This window comes from Calonectris borealis, chromosome 20, assembly GCF_964195595.1.
Source record: "Calonectris borealis chromosome 20, bCalBor7.hap1.2, whole genome shotgun sequence".
NCBI classification, from domain to species: Eukaryota; Metazoa; Chordata; class Aves; order Procellariiformes; family Procellariidae; genus Calonectris; species Calonectris borealis.
In genome coordinates, this window is record NC_134331.1 from 3,243,403 (window position 1) to 3,258,495 (window position 15,093).

The following is a 15,093-nucleotide window of genomic DNA, read 5'->3' on the forward strand; positions in this document are numbered from 1 at the left end:
AATTGAGCCACCAGCTTCATAGGAAGAGCACGGATTAACCCGGGCATGGCTCAGGGTGACCTCAGCCCCATCTCAGCCCTCTGGCCTGGGCTTTCCGCAGGGCGATGGAGCAGGATATCACCCAGCACTGGAATCAGTTTTGGGGGAAAAATAAAGCGACAAAATTCAGCTAAGCCCCACGTAACCATCTCAGCTGAGCCGTGCCTAAGGTGGGTGGTGCTCACCCTTTCCAGGAAGCCACACCATGTAATCCTACCCTCCGGCACCTTCGCCAGCATCCAGCAGCTCCCGGGCCCCTTTGCCAGGCTGAGCGTGGTCCTTGCACCAAGCCCCAGCCTTTCCGAGCATCCTCCATGCAGCACCATGCCGGACCCCATCCCTTGCACCACACAACGTGCATTAGGGACCCCCTGTCAGCACCTGCAGCCACCCAGAAAAACCGAGCAAAACCCAAGGGAGCCGAACCCACGTTCACCCACAAATCTCTGCCCTTTCCATTTTTTTGGGGGAGGGACGCCAGGATGACACGGCTAACAAAAACAATCAAAACCATTTTCAAAGGACACTCTCTTCTCTCTAAATTAGTCATCCAGCGCTGAAATTTATGCATTAGCGTCAGATGAAACTTTTTGATCTCTGATGCTCAGAGGCCATTTGAAGGAGAGGTGGAACATGGCCCGTGGAAGCTGGGACGCACCGGCACGGCTCCTCGCCAGGCTCCTGCAGAACCGTCCTCGTCCACAGCAGGTCCAAACCCCGGCAGAACAGGAGGCCACCCCTTGGCATCAACTCCAGCGTGCTCTCCTCCGGGCTCCTTGGCAGAGGCGCCTCTCCGACCCTTTTCATCTCGAATTCCTGGGCGAGTCCGAGCTCTGCCGGCTCTGCCCTCATCATCCTCCCAGTGCCAGGGCGGCCACGGGGAGCCTCCCTGGGACGAGCCCTGGTCCCCGCTCACCACCACACCAGGACCTGCATCTCTGTCCCCTATAGCTTTGCTACAGCTGGACCCACACAGAGCTGAAGAATCATCTTTTACCTATTTTTGCCAAAAACGTAAGTGACTCATAAGAGATTGCCCCAGACTGACTATGGTGGGAACATGGTTGTTGCAGCACCTCACTTTGTGCCAAGCAGGAAATACTGCACTGGTGGTTACAGCCCGATGAGCTACCTGGGCAGAATCACACCCAGGAACCGAGGCCTCTGGATAACCAGCACCGGCACCGTGCTCCTCGCCGCACGGCGCTGGGCTGCAAGCACCGGCATCGCTTGGACCAGATGCTGTGCACCCGGGCTTCACAGCACGCACCTTGTACCAGGGAAGAACTAAACAAATAAAATAAAGTGCATTTCTGCAAGCCAGATAAGGCGGTTCACAGAAAGAAGAAGGGATAAGTCAAAACCAGATAAACCAGTTTAGAAAAGCCCCAAAGCCTTTCCAACCGGAGCTGCTCAGGACACCCTGGGGCTGGCCCCAGGGCAGAGGAGGGGAGACGTCTCCTCGGCTCGGGGATGCCACCACTGGCCCTACCACCACTGAGCAGCCGTGGTCACCGGCCCAGCGCTGGCAGTATCTGTCATGTATTTATTACACATTAACCAGAAGTTTACAAATCTTGGGGCCAGCACGATCATTTTCACATTTTTCACATTCTTTCACATTTTCACGCCTGCCTGGAGAGCAAAGCAGCAGCCGGAGCCCAGAAAAACCTGCCGCCCTTTGAAGCACGCCTGGCTGTGCCGGCTGCGCTGAGCCGTCCCCTGCCAGCACCCAGGGCTCGCACCCCGCCCGGGGCGTCACAGCTCTGATCTCCGGCCCAAACCCACGCCAGCGGCCCTGCTCTCCTGCCAAAAGCCCCGGCAGGCATCCCCGTCCCGGCTGCGAGGAGCGGGGAGATAAGGACACAGCAGGGGATGAGAAATTCAAACCGGAGCAGGCACCTGCTGTCATCCCGGGACCACCGCGAGGGCTCTAAGCATCACCCCTCGTGCCAGCCGGGGTCAGGGAAACTGAGGCAGGCAAGCAGAAGCGATGGCTCCAGCTGCATGCACACCCCATGGCTTCCGAGTGACGCGGGATGGGGACGTGTCCCCAAGGATGACCCCACCGGGGGATGCCCAGCCACAGCCTGCAGGGGATGGCCGGTGGCACATCCCGGCAGGGACAGCCAGGCTTTCAGAGGGGAGAAAAAAAATTCCTTGTTTTGTTTCCAAACTAACCATGCACAGCTTTTATTTTTAATTTGAGCACAGCAAAGGGCAGCAGGTGCCCTGTGAGGGGTTTGTCCGTGGGGCAGAGGGTGCACGAGCTCTGCGTCTGCCCCGTTAGGCCTCCTCGGTCCCGCCATGTTTACCAGCAAAGCTCCGTTCCCGGTACAACTGTCCTGACAATGCTCTGAACAGAGTCAAGACTTTATTCCAGGAAAAGGTTTTCTACTGGAATAGTTTATACTAGTTCCCCTAACAGAATAAGCAGCAGCGACAAAAACATACTTCTGCAGATTTACTAGGATTTCTGCCAGCTCCTGAGACAGGAGAATGTTTTTCACCCATCTAACTGCTAGGTCTTTCAGAGAAAACATTACACATGCCGAGCAGGGCTGGGCGAACCCCAGCAGAATACATGAACTGGAAGTCCCTGACCCATCCGGCGGCAGAAAGCAGGGGCCCGCGCTCCCTTTCTGTTTGCAGCCCGCCTTGTTTTCCAGCTCCCGGCTGATTTATGCCCACTGTCGGGACGCTTGCCCTCCTTCGCTATGGTTTACAGAGCCCTCAAACACCGGCCACGCACCCAGGCTGGGAGCGGTGCAGAAGTCACCAGGAAGGTGGAGAAGCACGTCCTGGTGCAAGCCGCTGCCAGGCACGGGATGAACCCACGATGGATGTGCAGGGGCAAAGTGTCCCGGCAAAATACGGCCAAGCCCTCTCCAAGGCCAAGCTGCAGCAGGGCAAATCCCCCCAAAGCGGGCAAACAACACGGGGGAAAAAGCATTTCACAGCAGAGCTGCGAAGCCCTGGGCCGGAGAGGCTGCAGCCACCAGCGATCAGCCCCGTCCCTCCCACGGGGCCCCTCCAGCCCCCGTCGCTCCCCAAAGCCTTATTGCACTTGGAAAGCCCAAAGGAAAGGAATGAGAAGGTGAAGCAGAGACAGATGCAAAGTACTGACAAGAAATACCAAGGAGTAAATCGCCTTTGTTTTTTCATGCCAAAGATATTTGCATTCTTATTTCTCCCCTGGAGGCACAAACCTCTTTTGTTGTCCCATAACCACTTGCACTGTCGCTGCCAGGAAGAATTACAGCTTGGGGAGGGCGACCCATTCTCAAGGAAAAGCTTGTGTAACGGGGTATCGGCTCTTTGAGGCCAGACGAGGTGGTCACCCGTTATCCATACCCCTGAAAGGCATAACCCCTCGGGGGTTTCACCGCGGGATGGGGTGATACAGGGCTCCCCAAGGACGCACGGGGTGCAGTGCCCATCGCTTCCCATGGCCCAGCACCTGGATTTTAGCTCCTTTAGGATGGGACCGCGAGGGGTGAAGTTGCCGAAACCTCCCGGCAAGGACAAGAGCATCAGCGGTTTGCTGGAGGCAATTGCCATGAGAAATCAGCGGCAGCTTTTTCTAAGTTCCCGAGCGAAAGCAATAGCTAATTTGCCTGATTTGTCAGAAGTTTACAGAGTTTTGACCCCGCTGCCCGCTTACCCTTACCTGCGCCGCCCCACTAGTGACTCCCATTGTGACAACAAAAAAAAGAAAACCAAGAGAAGGGACTCCTGCCAACTCAAACGCAGCAGCCCTTGCTGACGGGCGAGGCACTGAAGGATCTTAACCGAAGTAGTTTTTCCAGGGGTATGAACCAGAATCGCCAGGTTCCACTTCAACCCAGCGAACTGCGGTGGGGTCCCGGGCCAGCGCGGGAGGGCAGGTGAGGAGGGGTCTGGTCACCACCCCAGTCTGAGCCCTCTGCGGGCAAAAGTCACTCGCCCAGGAGCCCCGAGGAATGGTGCGAGGCTCTGAAACCTCCTCGGCAGCGTCCATCCGAGCCCAGCGATTCGAGGCCAGCACCGGGATGCAGCAGTAGCGGTGGCTGTGACACAGTGAGCCGGGAAATGCAGCGCTGCCAGTTTTTTCCTCTTTTTTACTGATTTCAGGGAAATTTAGGGGAAACCCTAAAGCGCTCATCGTTTTAATTCCATCCCCTTTTGCCGGGCACTGCTGGGAGCGGGAAAGATCCTGTCCCGTGCTCTCTGTGCCAGATGTCTGACCCCCCTGCTCCCTTCCTCTCCCATCCACGTAGGTGGTGAGTCGCTCCCAGTTTGACTCACAAATTGCTACTTTTTAAGCTCCCTACATAAAGGAGATGTTTTCCCCTAAAATTGTAACATGTGCTGCCCGCGATGCTGGAGCAGAGGGGACAGGCACACACTGGCGTCCCCAGAAACGGCGTGCAAGGCTTCAGCGTGTGCTCAACCCCGTCCCGGTTGCTCCCGTCCTGTCCCCAGCGCCTCGCACGGCAGACGGGACGGTGGCTGCCTGCTCCGCTGCGAGCCCGCACCCGGGATGCTCCCAGCACTGCAGAGCCCAAACCCGGGATGCTCCCAGCACTGCATCCCGCTGCTGCGGGGCGAGGAGGGAGGCAGGCAGCCGGATCCCGGCCATGCTGCCCAAAGGGCCTAAAGCGTGCGGGGATATCCTTCGCTCGCCCCCCAACTTGCACCATCTCGTCCCTTTCCCATAAGGAGATGGAGGCCTTTTCTGCAAACAAAGGGCTTCAAAACTTCGGCACCAAACCGGAGCGGGCTCCGAGAGCCCCCGGCATCGGGGGGGGGGGGGAAGCGACGAGGGGGTGGCGGGCACCCGAACCCGCTCCCGGCAGCGCCGGCAGCACGGGGCGCGGCGGGGACGCTCTCCCCCACCACCACTTTGCACCGGCAGAGTTTTTGCTGCAGCCGCTCTGCCCCCGCTCCTCCGCCCGGCGACCCCCGGGGGAGCGCGGCCGCGGCTCCGGCTCAGCCGAACCGGCGGGGACCTGCCGCGCCCGGCGCCGCTCCAGCCCCGACCGCCCCCCCCCGCGGGGCTGCAGCGCGGCCGGGGGCGGGGGAGGGGGGGGGAGCCCAGACCGCTCCGGCAGGTGCCGGCCCGGGGGGCCGGGAGCGGGGCCGGGCCGGGGAGCGGGGCGGGGGGGGCTCCCCCGCCGGCAGCACCGCCCCTCCGCCGCACACGCGGTGCCGGCGCCGCCGCTGGGGCGAGCCGGGCCCGGCGCGCACATGGCGCTGCGGAGCCGCCGGCGGAGACCGGCTCCAGCCGGTATATAAGGGCTGGGAGCGAGCGCAGAGCAGCCGCCGCCGCGGGCAGCGGGAGCAGCAGCGGCCGGAGGCCGGCGGGCAGCGGGGCCGCCTCCTCTCGCCGCCCCGCCGCCGAGGGTCGCCCGCCCGCCCGCCCGCCCGCCCTGCCCCGGCCATGGGCAGCCCCTAGCCCGGCCGCAGCAGCCAGCGCCGCCCGGTGAGTGGGCTCCCGCCCGGGGGAGGGAGGAGGAGGAGGAGGGGGGGCTTTGTTTGGCTTTTTTTAAAAATATTTTTTATTTTTCCTGCCTTTTTGCTTCCCTCCCCTCCCCTTTTCCGCATCCCTTTATTTTTAGCTGGCGGCCCCGGCGCCCGCCGAGGAGCCGGTGCGGCGGTGGCGATGCAGAAATCAGGTCTGAAATGTTCGGAAAGTGATGCAGGGAAGGGGGGGCCACGCCGGGCCCCTGAGCTCTGGCATTTTAATTTTTAATTTTTTTCCCCATCGTAATTTCTTTAATTTTTAAATGTACATAATGTACGCCAAGGTTTGTGGTTTGGGTTTTTTCTTTTTTTTTTCCCCTCCGCTTCTAAATAGCGTGCTTCCTTCTAATCTAATCTCCCCCCGTTCCTTGTGCAGTGACACAGGAATTCATTGCGGACCCGGAGCCTCTCTCGGGGGGTATCCAGGCACTTCCCACAAACTTTAGGCAGAGGCTAAACTCCCGCCTGGGCACACGGCAGTGGTCCTGCCTGCAGCCCCCGCCCGGGCTGCCCCTCGCCCGGCCCGGGCTGCAGCAGAGCCCGGGTGCGGGCACCACCGGAGGGATGCTGGAGCCCACGCCTCGCTCCATCCCTCGGCAGAAAAGCCCCCAAGGGAGCCGTGCACCGGCCGTGACCCACCGTGTAGCACCGCAGAGGGGTCAGCGGGGTGCCGAGACCCCCCTGCTCCGCTCAGGGGACCCCTTGGGTGGGCCCCTGCATCACCCACCCCAGCCAGGCTCCCGTGGGGCCGCTCACGGGTCCCCGGTGGGTGCTGGTGCCAGTGTCACCGGGAATGCGCACGCACTCGCCTGGTCCTCCGTGAGAAGTTCCCCAGTGGGATGGGGAAGCGTTGCCCGAGCCGCTCTGGCTTCCTCTGCCGAGAAAGTCGTGCCGATGATCTGGAGTATAAAATGGAGGAGGGAAATGCCTGGTGGCTGCTGGGGACGGCGGCGTGGGGAGGAAACGCGCCGCCCGCAAGAGCCGCAGGTTCACGCTGTGCCCGGGACACCGCGGGCGTGGGGCCGGAGGCAGCCGACGGGGCGGGGGGCCAGCAGCGCCCGGGGCGGCAGCCCACGGCCACCTCACCGTCCCCTCCCGGGGTGGCCACTGTGAGCCGGGGCTTGTCCCCGGGACTGTCCCCCCCGTGCAGGTGTGGCGGTGCTCGGGTTCGGCGACGACCCCCGTGCAGGACAAAAACTGCCCCTGCGCATCCACAGCCCCCGGGTGACAGGGAGCAGGGCTGAAGAGACCCCCCTGTGCCTTACAGCGTGAGCCCCTCCAGCCCTTGGGGCTTCAGCCTCCTCCTGCCCTGGGGGGTGACAGTGACCCCGAGGGCTGCAGGGGACAGCACGGGGAGCTGGTGGCAGCGGGGGTGTCCCCACCCCCTGTTGCCAGGCTACAGCGTTGTGGGCAGCCGGGGCTTGGCAGCCCTGGAGCAGCCATTTTGGGGAATGGGCAGGCTCCCGAGGAGTTACCGTCACCCCGAGTGCCAGCGGCTGCTCGGTGGGTTTAGGACAGCGCAGGGTGCGATGGTGGGTTGTATCATTGACCGACCCCCCAGCAAATGGGTGGTACCGAGGTGCCACCGGCCACCCCGGGGCAGGCGGGAGGGTGCGGCGGGGAGGACAGATGCTCCTGGGGAGGTTCCTGCGGCTTCACCAGCCCGCGGTGGATCTTTCACGATCTGCATCCATCCACCCCCACGCACCGAAATACAGATGACAGCTCCCGGGCGCTGGGTTTTGCTGATGGGAACAGCTCGCCCGGGTGCTGAGTGGGGAGTTTCTGGTCCTGGGCTCAAAGGGCACCAGCAGAAACGAGCCCAGTGGGGTGGCCAAGGCAGAAACTTCAGCCCAACTCCTGCATTTAATCCCTCAGCAGCACAGGGACCGGCTAGTGGTGCCTTAGTGATGTTACAGCTGCCTCTTTCAGCAAAATTCATCTTAAACTGATGCCTGGCTCTTTCTCCCCTCTTTTCCAGATCAAAAAATGACTGTCAAAGCTGTAAAAATGCCGTGCACCACTCCAAATGTTTATACTAAAGTGCCTGACGGAGGATGGGGTTGGACAATTGCTTTTGCTTTCTTCTTTGTGGAAGCTCTAACGTACGGCATCATAAAATCGTTTGGCGTCTTCTTTAATGACCTGATGGAAAGCTTTGATGAAACCAACAGCAGGATATCCTGGATAATATCCATATGTGTGTTTGTACAGACCTTCACAGGTAAGAGCAACAGGCGTTCAGCGCGAGTGCAAGGGGCGGTCATACTGCTGACTCAGCACATGAGGACCTGGTACCTGTGACTTCCCTGTCTCTAATGGCTCCATTATAAATAACAGCCATAAAGCCCAGAGACTGTGTGCTCCTGAAATACCAAGAAATGTCCGTCTCAGCCCGGCAGTCCCTCTAAGCCCCATCTCGTGTCCTTCTGCATGGTACAGGGACGTGGTCTATGTTGCTGATCCTGCTCCTGCCGTTTAGCTCTCATCAGCAAGGGGAGAAAACAAGAGTTTTGCAACCTAAGTCTGTAGTGAAAAGGATTAGAAATAACTTGAGCCTCACTGAAATCCACTGCTGTTTGTGGGTGGTGTTGCAGGTTTGTCCCAGGCTGCCATGCACCCATCTTTAGTCTCTTCTGATGAAGACACTAGCACATCCTAAATGCTGTGAGCTTTCCAGTGCTCCAAGGATGGCGCTGGGGCAATGCTCAGCTGTGTGAGGCCAACTGGCAGGGGAGGTGGCATGTCACGGGGACCTGGGCAGGGGTACAAGAAGCGCCTCTGAAGGAGATGGTAGCTGTGAAGTAGTTGACTTGGGTGTTGACCATGGCCCTCTTCCTCTCCCACCCATCCAGCTCCTCTGTCAACGGTCCTCAGCAATCGCTTTGGTCACCGCTTTGTGGTGATGGCCGGAGGGGTGCTGATCAGCACCGGCATGGTCACCGCCTCCTTCGCCCGCACTGTTGTGGACATGTATGTCACCATCGGTGTCATCTCTGGTGAGTCGTCCTATTCCCGTACCTGCCGAACGCTTTGCTCGCTCCTGCGGCTTCCAGCAAGCGCAGCTCTGGCCATGGGGGTTTTACTCTCCACGGTACTGAGAGTGCTTGAGAAATGCTGCTGCCCCTTCTGAGCTGACCTCCCGCTCCCGGTAGAGGTGATGACCTGGGCTGAAGGCTTGGCTTTCTGCCCCGGGTCACCCTGGGGACCACCCTGGGACTTGGTCCTGCAGACCCCTGCGCTAGTGCAGCTGGACTGATTGCTTCTGATCGATTGGGACCGCTGGGGACATGAAAGCTGTTCACGGGGTCAAATCCTCTAACCTCTCCCTCTATCTCTTTTTTTTTTTCCCCTGATACTTTTCCCCCTCTCCAATCTGGCCGGGGTGTCCTGCTCATGCTCGTGGCCAGTAGCTTGCCTCGCTTCGGGGAGCAATTGCTACAGCCTCAAAGTCTTTAAGCCGATGAGGTCCTCAAAGTGGACCCCGCTGGCTGTTGGGGAACAGAAGGCATTTTCTAGCAGGTTTGGGAGGTTGGGTCTCTTGGTCTGTTTTTTTTCTCTTTTTTTTTTTTTTCTTTTACCCCCTCCAATTTTAAAAAAAAATAACATTCTGGTTTCCCCAATGGTTTTTTTCCAGGGTGACTTGCTGAGTTGGCCGAAATGATACTGTAATCTCGCCACTGGGAAAGCTGACTTAACGTGTTCTCGCATCGGTGTTTCCCCCTCCCTTACTTGTTGTTATGGCAATTTTTGGCATTTATTCACAGGCCTTGGATACTGCCTCTCTTTCCTCCCGACTGTCACCATTTTATCACAGTATTTTGACAAAAGACGTTCGCTGGTCACAGCAGTGGCATCTACAGGGGAATGTTTTGCTGTTTTCTCCTTTGCACCAGGTACAGTGCCCGAACGCTGTGAGTTCATCCGTGCATGCCTAAAGCACAACACTGCTCCCATCCTTTTCCCAAGCACATGGGAGCCAAAAGCCATCGATACCTGGGTGCTTGTGGACCTTCCCATGACCTGCTAAAGCCCACAGGTGGCTGCTCACATGCCCCAGGCACTCGTGCCCTGCAGGCAGGGTTACAAGTAATCCTGGAGACTGGTCTAACGATGCCTGAGCTCTCCCCATCGCCTGCCAGAGCAGGACGTGCCTCACTGATACGCAGCCCGCCGGGTTCCCTATATAGATCTAGCAGGCTAAAAATAAGACCAAGAAACTTCAGCTATTTAAAACACTTGCAATACTCATAACTGCTCCTAAAGGTTAGTGGGCTTGTGCTTAGCATGGGCTGCCGAACTGCTCCAGCCTTTTGGGGACCTGTCCCCAGGCAGCGTGTCCCTGTCACCGCCTGTCCTCTCCAGTTCAGGTGGTCTTCTGCTGTGCATGCTTGCTTTCAGCTAATACCCATTGCAAAGCAGCTGTGATTGCAAATGAAGGCTTGTAATTAAGCAGTGACATGCACCTTTGAGTAGAGCAGAGAGACTTCCTCTAGTAGCTGGTTTCAGGGTGGGGTCAGCTGAGAGAGGAAGCTCGACTGTTGAGTTTGCTCTCATTCACTAAAAATAACACCACCTTCATTCTCGCACATCCCAAACTTGCTGGGATCTCAAAAGTGGCTACCTAGAGGATAGCTTCTGCTAGCCAGATGTTAAATGCAACTCCTAGCTCTTGTCTGCAGCAGCTGATGGGAGGAACATGGGTGCCAGACCCCTGGGCAGGAGGGACCAGGAGGGACCCCTGCTCAGCCTCTGCAAGAGCTGAGGTACTTGGGACCCTCCAGTGATGAAGCTCCAGATACTTCCCTAGCTGTAAATTCAAATAGCTCCTTGATGTAACTACAGGCTTTTCTAGTTATACTTTCTTCTTCTTCTGCCCTCTTTCCTCAGCAATTACTGCTTTGAAGGAGCAGATTGGCTGGAGATACAGCCTGCTTTCTGTCGGGGTGCTACAGCTAAGCATCGTCATCTGTGGATCACTGCTGCGACCCATTATCATCAAAGAGCAAGAAGAAGTGAAAGCGCAGCCTCCAGAAGAGCCCACGGAGACGAAGTACATGCTTGAAAACGAGCAAACGCGCACCTCAATAGAGTCCATAGACTCAGGAGTAGAAATAACTACCTCACCCAGCAATGTGCCTGGAAACACCAAAGCAGAGCCGAAAAGCGAAGAACCAAAGGAACACGTACAGATACTTGTTGAAACTAACAGCACCCCTCCAGAACCAAAAACTAAACTACTGGACTTTTCTGTGATGAAAGACTATAGCTTTATCTGTTATGCATTCTTCGGCCTCTTCGCTACCCTGGGCTTCTTCGCTCCCTCCCTCTACATCATTCCCCTGAGTCTCAGCCTTGGCATCGGCAAAGACCACTCGGCATACATTCTGTCGGCCATGGCGATCGCAGAGGTCTTTGGAAGAATTTCAGCTGGCTGGGTTCTCAACAAAAAGCCTATCCGCAAGATCTACATCGAACTCATCTGCGTTGTTCTGCTGTCTGTAGCGTTGTTTGCCTTCCCTTTTGCCTCTGAATTCTGGGGCTTGATGACATGTAGCATATTTTTTGGGTTCATGCTTGGAACGGTAGCGGGCACGCATATTCCCCTCCTGGCAGAAGACGACGTGGTTGGCATCGCAAAGATGTCTTCTGCGGCTGGAGTCTACGTCTTCATTCAAAGCTTAGCTGGGTTGGCCGGACCACCCCTCGCAGGTAACTCCAAAACTTTTCTTTTTTGTTTTTTTTTTTGTGTATGTTTGACAGCTGTTGGTGCTGATCTCTGTCTAGAAAGTCTCCTGGCAGCGCTAATCATAGTCCTATCCTAAAAGCCCTGCAACTAGTATTAGGAGGCTCTCGGAGCCAGAAGACTGCTGCAATGCAGCTCTGCAGAGTCCCACCGATGAGGCAGTCTCTACTGAGGAACCTCAGAACGAAGGAAAATACTGCAGTGCTACCCTGATCCTGTTAGAAACCTAAAACTGGCATCACTTCAGGCTCTAGCAAACGGCAGAAACAAATCGCTTTCACTGTGCATGTATTTCTGCCATACACCGCAGAAAGGTGAAGTCTCTATCATAATAAAGAGATGCCTGATGCATCTCAGTCTTACCGTCCCTGCAGTGCCCGAAGGGTTCTGACTTGCCTAAAGATGACATTGCGTACCCCTGAACACAATGTTTTTACTCTTTTTAAGGTAGCATTTGTTTGCCATTGAGTATCTCTTGATTGCAAATAAAATGACGCAGTGGTACCCGGATTAAAAATCCTATAGGAGGGATGGATGGGCAAGGGAGAGTCGGTTGTGGCTAACTGCTGTAAACGTGTTTTCCGTAGGTGTCTTAGTGGATACCACACAGAACTACAGCTCAGCCTTTTACTCCTGTGCTGCTGGCATGGTGCTGGGTGCTGTGTTTCTGTCCCTGGTGAGACCGTGCAAGGCTGGGCTGTGCCACCGCCAGCAGCAGCGCGCAGAGGAGAGCGCGGCGGAGGTCGTACCAGACTTACCAGATGACTTTATTGAAATGGATATTGGAAAAGCAGAAAATTCAGGAAAAGGCTGTGGCGGTGTGGCATAAAAAAATCTGTTCCTTCTCCATCTAACGTACTCGGCGTAAGACGGGGGGAAACGTCAGCTCTGCTCCACGTTTTAAAACTACATTCTAAAGGGAATGTGAAATTTTAAATGTGAACAGTTGCTACCAACAACTTTTTTTTTATTATTAGAAAGAACTTTTTTAACCAACAATGGAAAGCTCCATAGAAAACATGGATAGCCACATAAGAATAACTTCTGTTTAGCATGAAGATGTGATGCACACTCCTGCTTTCCTGATAACAAGCATAGGTAAAGGTTCGACTGATCCCAGAAAAACTGAGAACAGCAACAGCAGAAGCAGCTCAGCCTCTGACTGTCCTCACCCATCCCCTACCACAAATTCCACGCAGACCAGAAACCAGTGATATGAACTGGAGACGAGCATTTCGTACACCACCAGTAGCCAACAGTCGTCTTCTGGAAGAATATGGACTCATGTTTTAGATTTAAGGAGGAGGCTAGGCTAGATAGCTGACTTAAACCATTGCTAATGTTCTTCTAATTAACTTGAACGTCACAAATGCTGGGAAATTGGAGGCTCCGTACGTCTTTATGGCCAGTTATTACTGCACATATTTCGTAAGATCATTTTTCTCCTCCCGATTGGTATCCTTAGAACTGTTTTCTATTGATAGTCAGATCTGATGTACTGTTCTAATTTAACTAGTATTTATTAATTTATTCTAAGATTGTTAAGAGGTTAGCTTAAATAACGGGAGAGGAAAGATTATCTTTTGCATAACAGAAAGCTGTCTTTATATCAAGCTCTTCAATACCTATCTTGTATCGCTAGCTTGTGCAATTGTTGGGAAACTTACTCTTACAGCATAGAGTGTAGCTGTTTTTAATAGGTAGGTCTTAGGTAACCCAGTTGTTTTTTAAAAAGGACAAAAAAAAAAAAAACCAACAAACTACAGATCCAGCATCTCTTTCCAAAAGGCCTCAGCTGGTGTCCATGGACCTAGCTCCGCTGCCGTAACCAGCCCACCCCGCAGGGAGGATTTGGCCCAGTATGTCTTAATGTACCCAAAAACCTTCGCTTACGGGTGCACAAGGAAATCTTTGCCGCATCACCGAATGAATGTGGAAGCCCCCGCGATACCCAGCCCCTCGCAGTCTGCTCCCCGCATCTGCCACCCCCGCGGGCACGGGGCGGCTGCTCTGAGCCGTACCCCCTTCCCCGGCTCTCCCCGCTCCCCCAAAGTCAGCGAGAGGCTTTTTTGGCTGCTGACTTCAGTGAAAAATGAACTGGAGCCTGTGCACGTTGAAGGCGTGAAGGGAATGAGAAGAGACAACGCACTAGCTGTTCGTTTAGTCTTAACGGGAGAGATTCCTCCTCACAGTGACACAAGCTCGCTTACCCCACCTATATGCATCTTAACGCCTCTAAGCAACTCAGGGGGACAAATAAAACAAGTCTGTTTTGGTTTGGAAAAAACCCAGACCAATATTTCTGTGTATTTAAGTGGAAGTGGCATCATGCATTAACTGCTACGCTGACCTGTCTGTATTTTACCAGCCATAGAAATGTGGGACAATCTGTTTAAAAAAAAAAAAAAAAAAAGCCTCTTTTTGGGAAGGTGCTTGATTTGTTTTTTTCTGTCTTAGATGTCCAAAAAAAAAAAAAAAAACCACAAACAAAAAAAAAAACAGGCACTCTTGCAACCAAGTGGCTAGAGCAATTCATCCTCACTGCCCGAGACCCGCGGTCTCGTGTCCTTCCTCTGCCTCAGCACTTTATCACGGCCAGCAGAACCTCGCTGCGTTGCACCCAGGACTGGAAGACCCCTTACAGAGAACTAGAGTTTTGTGAATCAGTGAGTAAATGAACAAATAACGATGTTGCATTAAGATGTACTTTTTATTTATTGTTAATTTATGATACTTCAAGCATTTTGGTAAATGTTCTGTAGACTATAATTGTAGGATTATTGAAGTCTTTGTGATACGAGACCTCACTACAGCACTTTGCTATTACAACTCTGCTTGGAAGTGGAATAAGGCCTCCAGGTTTTGCGTGTGTGTGGAAGCTCCCTGTTCTGCAGATTTGCGAGGTTCTACTGTAATTTAATTTTTTCTTTTTTTTTTTTTTTTACAACAATTTCCAATACAGATCAAATAATATGTTTGTCACTGACCTCACAGTCCGTTTCTGTTCCTGTCTGTGTCGCGGCACGAGCAGGGGAGCGAGTGAGTATGTGTGTGTGCGGGCGCAGAAGACCCAGAAGCAGGCTTTAACGCGTTCAAAGCAGGATTTACTGACTTGTCTGTAACGTACCTAGTGGACTCTGGAAATACTCTAAAACACTGAGTTTTGCAATAAACTTTTTCTTTTTTTTCTTTTTCTTTTTTTTTTTTTTTTTTTAAATAAAGAAAATGAAGAAGCTTTTCCTCCTCTCCCTCTTCTCCATCCCTGGGCCAGCCTTCGCCCCGCGGGGCTGTTGCGGGGTCCAGCCCCCGTCTCCCCACCCGAAGGGCTCGTGGCAGCGTGGCTGTCACATGCCGCTGCCTCAGCCTGAAGTGTGTTTACCCTGCAAATTGGGCAATCCCACGTTCTTTTAAATGAGTTGCTTGGAAGCTGGTAGATTAGTGCTGACCTCAAGGGTACTTTTGCAAACCCTTACCCGGGGAGGCCTGATTTGAAGGAGCCTTTTCTTCTTCTGAGTGGTAACTGAATTGGTGGCACTTAGGCACATTATCCTCGTGTCTTCAAGAAGCATGCAATCATGTAATTATTTTATCATCTCTGAATTGCAGAATACTTTCTCCATGCCAGGCTAGGCAGCTCATGTATCAGAAATCAAGCTACTAAATAGCAGGATAGTCGCACTACAGGGCAATTTTCTCTCCCTCAAACCTTATTTCTTTTCCCACCAGCTGAGATACGCCCTCCCCCGCTTAGCCCATAACTCCTAGCATCACCAAACCCTGCAAGGAGTAGCACTGCCATGCTG

The 15,093-nt window shown here is 54.6% G+C and overlaps 2 protein-coding genes across 5 annotated transcripts in view; one reads left to right on the forward strand and one right to left on the reverse strand.

Annotated features, from left to right (window-relative positions):
• ARSG (arylsulfatase G) overlaps positions 1–15,093 on the reverse strand; it is a 51,454-nt gene that overhangs the window by 23,105 nt on the left and 13,256 nt on the right. The gene's annotated exons all lie outside the window — the stretch shown is intronic.
• Positions 5,300–14,281, forward strand: SLC16A6 (solute carrier family 16 member 6). 3 transcript variants are annotated; one of them, XM_075169427.1, is made up of 6 exons: positions 5,300–5,503; positions 7,526–7,768; positions 8,400–8,543; positions 9,312–9,440; positions 10,435–11,256; positions 11,878–14,281. In XM_075169427.1, the coding sequence occupies exons 2-6, from the start codon at positions 7,534–7,536 to the stop codon at positions 12,117–12,119; spliced, it is 1,572 nt and encodes a 523-aa protein (XP_075025528.1). In that variant the 5' UTR covers positions 5,300–5,503; positions 7,526–7,533; the 3' UTR covers positions 12,120–14,281. The 3 variants fall into 3 exon arrangements, with proteins under 3 accessions (XP_075025528.1, XP_075025527.1, XP_075025526.1); XM_075169425.1 differs by lacking the exon at positions 5,300–5,503 and adding an exon at positions 5,549–6,531; XM_075169426.1 differs by lacking the exons at positions 5,300–5,503; positions 9,312–9,440 and adding an exon at positions 5,546–6,531.

Coding starts and splice junctions, on each gene's coding strand:
- SLC16A6 (XM_075169425.1), top strand. CDS start 6,384: ATGGGGAAGCGTTGCCCGAGCCGCTCTGGCTTCCTCTGCCGAGAAAGT. Junction 7,769..8,399: donor GTTTGTACAGACCTTCACAG/GTAAGAGCAACA, acceptor CCACCCATCCAG/CTCCTCTGTCAACGGTCCTC. Junction 9,441..10,434: donor TGTTTTCTCCTTTGCACCAG/GTACAGTGCCCG, acceptor CTCTTTCCTCAG/CAATTACTGCTTTGAAGGAG.